Genomic DNA, 4015 nt, shown 5'->3' with positions numbered 1-4015 from the left:
AGGCGGCGCAGCAGCAGCGCGGGCAGGGCCACGCTCAGCGCCCCGCCGATGCGCGCCGACTCGTACAGCTCGCGGCTGCGGCAGTCCAGGAGCAGCAGCCGCGGCCGCGGGGGCGACAGCTCCCGGCGCAGCCACAGGCACGAGCGGCCCAGACCCTCCATGGGCTCGCGGCTCCTGGCACGTCGGGCCCCGAGAGCTGCAGAGAGAGGGAAGGCGCGCGACGTGAGCCCGCGTCCTTCGCGCCCGGCCGCCAACGGGCGCGGGCCCGGGGGCCAAGACGGGAAGCCAGGCCCGGGTCCTGAAGGCGGGCGCCGAGGGTCCCGCAGGGACGCCCCTCTACTGCCTGATTCTCTTCTCCTACCCCTCCTACAGTAAGGATATGCAGAAAGGCGCCCCAAGAAAAACGCCCCAGGCAGCCACTCGGCGTTGCTTCCCGTTCTGGGAAGGGAAGTGTGAGAGGTCCCCCAGAAGAGGAAAGCTGGGGGTCCAACGGCCCCTTCGAGAGCTGCCGTGGGTCCCTTCCTGGCCCCTCCTGGGGGCCCAAGGCCGCGGCCATCTCCCCCACACCCCCTTTCTGCGTCCGTCTCTCACTCTGCCTGCCCGCAGTCACTCCCCACGTTCGAGCTTCCGACTTGGGGGGCGTGTGCGCGTGAGAGGGGGTCCAGGCCGAGATCTCCCCCATGGCCAGGCGGGCCCGGGTAATAGAGGCGGTGCCGAGGTGCTGGACCTCGGCCGGCCGGACCTCTCGGGGCTGCCCTCCTCCCCCCGTAGAAAACAAAAGGAGAGAGACCTGGAGCGTGATCCCGCGGCGAGCGGCCGCGCGCGGACGTCCCAGCCACGGCCGCCGCGGGACGAGGGGCGCCGTCCGCGGGCAGGGAGTCCCCGAGCCCGGCCACCGGGAAGAGGGCGGGGCAGCGGAGCAGGCGTGCACGTGGAGGCCGAGTCCACTGCCGCCCGCGCACCGGCCGCTTCCTGGCAGTGGGACCCAGCTTCCACCTTGGAAGCTGCTGCCTTTGGACGTGGAGTTGCCGTTTGGAGGGGCGGGGCGGCGGGGGCGGGCTCAGGGGGGCCAGCGAGCCAACGGGTGCCCTCGAAAGCAGTTGAGTGGGCCCTGCAAGTGGCGCGCTGAGCCGGGGCTTCCACCGAAGCGGGACTGGGCCAGGGCAGAGGCCAAGGGCAGGTCAGGGGCCCAGCAGGGGACCAGCTGCAGCTCCCCTGGCCGGCGCCAGTCAGGCCCCTGGAGGCAGGGGGAGGGGTGGGGACAAGAGCCCAGTGGCCCTGCCCCAGAGGCTGCCTCCAGCCCTACTCATTTGGGGTGACCATCGCGTGCCCTGACTGGACTTCAGTGGCCCCATCTATATAACAGGCCCCTCATAGCCACCGCCTTGGCTACCGTGGGATGCCGGTGAAATCGTGGAGGGGAGGGGCAAGCAAGACCAGAAACCCGCTGCTGCCTTCTGTGGCCAGAACTCTGCCCAAGGCTAGCTGGAGGGCTGGGCAGGCAGAGGGCAGCTTCTGGGCACCACAGTGGCTTCCTTCGTACAGGCCAGGCCAAAGGCCCCGGGAGCTCTGTGCTCTCAGCCCTGAAGTGGGGTGCTCTGCTCTTACCACATTATTGATCCTGGGAGCCACCCCTGGCTCCTCGTTTTGTCAAGAGCCGAGTCCTTTCCACTTAAATGTATCTCACATCTGGACATTCCCCTCTGCCCCCTGCACCGGCCTGGGTCACCATCATAGCTTCCAAAGGCCTCTCCCTACCTCCAGGCCTGTCTGCCTCAACCCCCCTCAGCCCTGCCCTGCAGCAAAGGCCCACGGTGTCCTCCATACCTTCCATGGACACAGGATGGTGAACAGGCAGGACGCACCGGGGCCGCTGCTTGCATAGCACTCCCAGGCCTGCAGGACAGGTCAGTAATAAACCGAGGGACCGAACAAGATAATACCAGGTGTGATAAGTGCTGAGACAATGAAACGAGGTGGGGGAGGTTTCTGAAAAGTCTGGTCTGTGTCCCTTCTCTGCTTAAAGCCCATCTAAAGCAAATAGCAGAGTTGAAGGAAAATGTACAGCAGATAAGATAAAGCTCATACAGCTTAATCAAAAGGTTAAGACTCCTATAGATAAATCGGCAAAGGAACCAGAAAAGACTGCATGAAGGAGGAAATGCAATCGGTCCAAGGCGTTTGGGGGAAGGTTCAACCTCAGGCGTGGAAGGAAAGGAAATTTTAAAAAAACAAGGTAACAACGACAGAAAACAAGGTAACACTTCCCACCTGTCACATTAGTAAAATGTTGTCAAAATGAGAGCTCCCAGTGCTGGCAAGGGTGCTGTGAAACTGGCCTGCTGCTCTATTGCTGGTTGCTAGAGGGTTCTCTGTTGGTATGGCCCTTTTGGAAATTAACTTGGTAATATGCATCCAGAGCTGGGAAGAATACCACACCCTCTGGCCACTTTTGGGAATCTACCCCAAGGAACAAAGTAAAAGAAGGCAGAGCTATGCGCACAGGATGGGCACCACAAGACAGGTAACTAAGGAGTGAAGGGTGCAAAGCCACTGGAGGGCCACTCTTTGGGACGGTTCAGTCCAGTGTGGCTGCCAAAGACTCCTCTCACGGACCACAAAGTAAGATGAGAAAACTTGGGAGGTAATGCTGGGGAGAGGGCAGCTTACAGAGAGCCAGGTTGCCTCGAAGGGGCCTCCAGTTGCCCCCTCCCTCCCTCCCTCCTTCCCTCCCTCCCTTCCGGGCCCAGCGGGCCACCAGCCTGGGACATGTCTAGGTCTCTGGGCTGAGTCCCACCACATGCATCCAGGGGCCTCAGGCAGCTGGGCTGGGTCCCCTTGCCCCTAGTCCTGGCCTCCCCTGCAGCCTGTCCTGATTCTGTTCCTTCTTCAGCCATCCCCCTTCCCCACAAGGTTTCTGTCTCCCTCCTCTGTGCTCCAGGGCTCAGTTCCCCGAGGTTGCCAGCTGGGCCGGAGCGGAGTGGGGGGCATTTCCTTTCCCTCACATCCTAGCTCCCAGAGACAGAGGTTGGCTGCCACCTGCCCATGGGCCCCAAGCCTGGGGGCTCCCTCCAGGACTGCCGCAGCTGTGGGCAGGAGCCTGGGGTGGGCAGGGGTTGAAGGCACCAAGGGGTTCTGCAACGTGCCAGCCTGGGGTGTCTGGCTTGGCAGAGTCGTGGGCAGTGCGGGTGGCAGCGCCCGACAGGGAGGTGGAGAGATACGTGTCTCCACCCGCCCTGTCCCGAGGGCTCAGCGTGGTTGGAGAGATGGTCGCCAACCCTGCTGGAGGTAGGAGCTCCTGAGATGCCTAGCCCTGCTTTCTGGAGAGGGCTCCCTGGGGGAGGTGACCGGAGCCGGGCTGGGAAGCTGAGGATGAGAAGGGAGGCAACTTCTGCAAGGGTGAGGGGAGAGGAAACTACGCTCCAAGAAAGCCTAACCCCAGCCCCCGGGCTGGGGTTCTGCGGGGCCTGCACCTCGCAACGCCCGAGGACGGGCTCCCCTGAGCCTCGCTCCGGACCCCTGCCGGCCAGCCCTCCCGCCGGGAGAGAGCGCTCAGGAGGGGGATTCAATCTCGAAAGTGAGCGCTAGCTGCCCGGCGCCAGCAGCGCCCGCTGCGCCAGCAGCAGGACAGACTGGAACCTGTTGCCACCTCCGCACTGCAGGGCTGAACGCAGCCAAGCCCCCCTCCCCCGACCCTCGCCCGGCCCGCCCGCGCTCGGGCCCCCGCAGCGCCGGCCCCGCCCCGCCCCCGCTACCCGGGCGCGCCGGGGTCTCGGCAGGCCCCCTCCGGCGGGCGGAGCCAGGCCGCGCGCTTCCCGTAGGGTGGGCGCTGCGCCCGCCGCCCCAGCTCCCGCCGGGCGCCCCCGGCCCCCCGCCCTGCCCAGCCAGTGCCCCTCGGAGGCCGCGGAAACGCTGCTGCCCTTAGGCCTCGCGCGCGCCGCGTGCGCCTTCTGGGCCCTGGAGCCTCCCAAGAGCGGCGCCCCGCCTCCCCCCCCCCCCCCCCCCCCCCCCCCCC

At 65.6% G+C, this 4015-nt stretch overlaps 1 protein-coding gene across 1 annotated transcript in view; it reads right to left on the bottom strand.

The window, feature by feature from the left end:
• The window catches only part of DUSP9 (dual specificity phosphatase 9), a 2990-nt gene extending 2829 nt beyond the window's left edge, over positions 1 to 161 (bottom strand). The window contains 1 exon segment of the mRNA XM_007456639.1: positions 1 to 161. This exon segment is cut by the window's left edge and continues 1 nt beyond it. Within this exon segment, the coding sequence (XP_007456701.1) occupies positions 1 to 161 (161 nt within the window).
• Positions 162 to 4015: the final 3854 nt, after the last annotated feature.

The sequence above is a fragment of the Lipotes vexillifer genome, unplaced genomic scaffold (genome assembly GCF_000442215.2).
Source record: "Lipotes vexillifer unplaced genomic scaffold, Lipotes_vexillifer_v1.1 scaffold899, whole genome shotgun sequence".
Classification (NCBI taxonomy): domain Eukaryota; kingdom Metazoa; phylum Chordata; class Mammalia; order Artiodactyla; family Lipotidae; genus Lipotes; species Lipotes vexillifer.
Note: the sequence above shows the minus strand (reverse complement) of the source record. Positions and strands in the feature narration are given on the sequence as shown.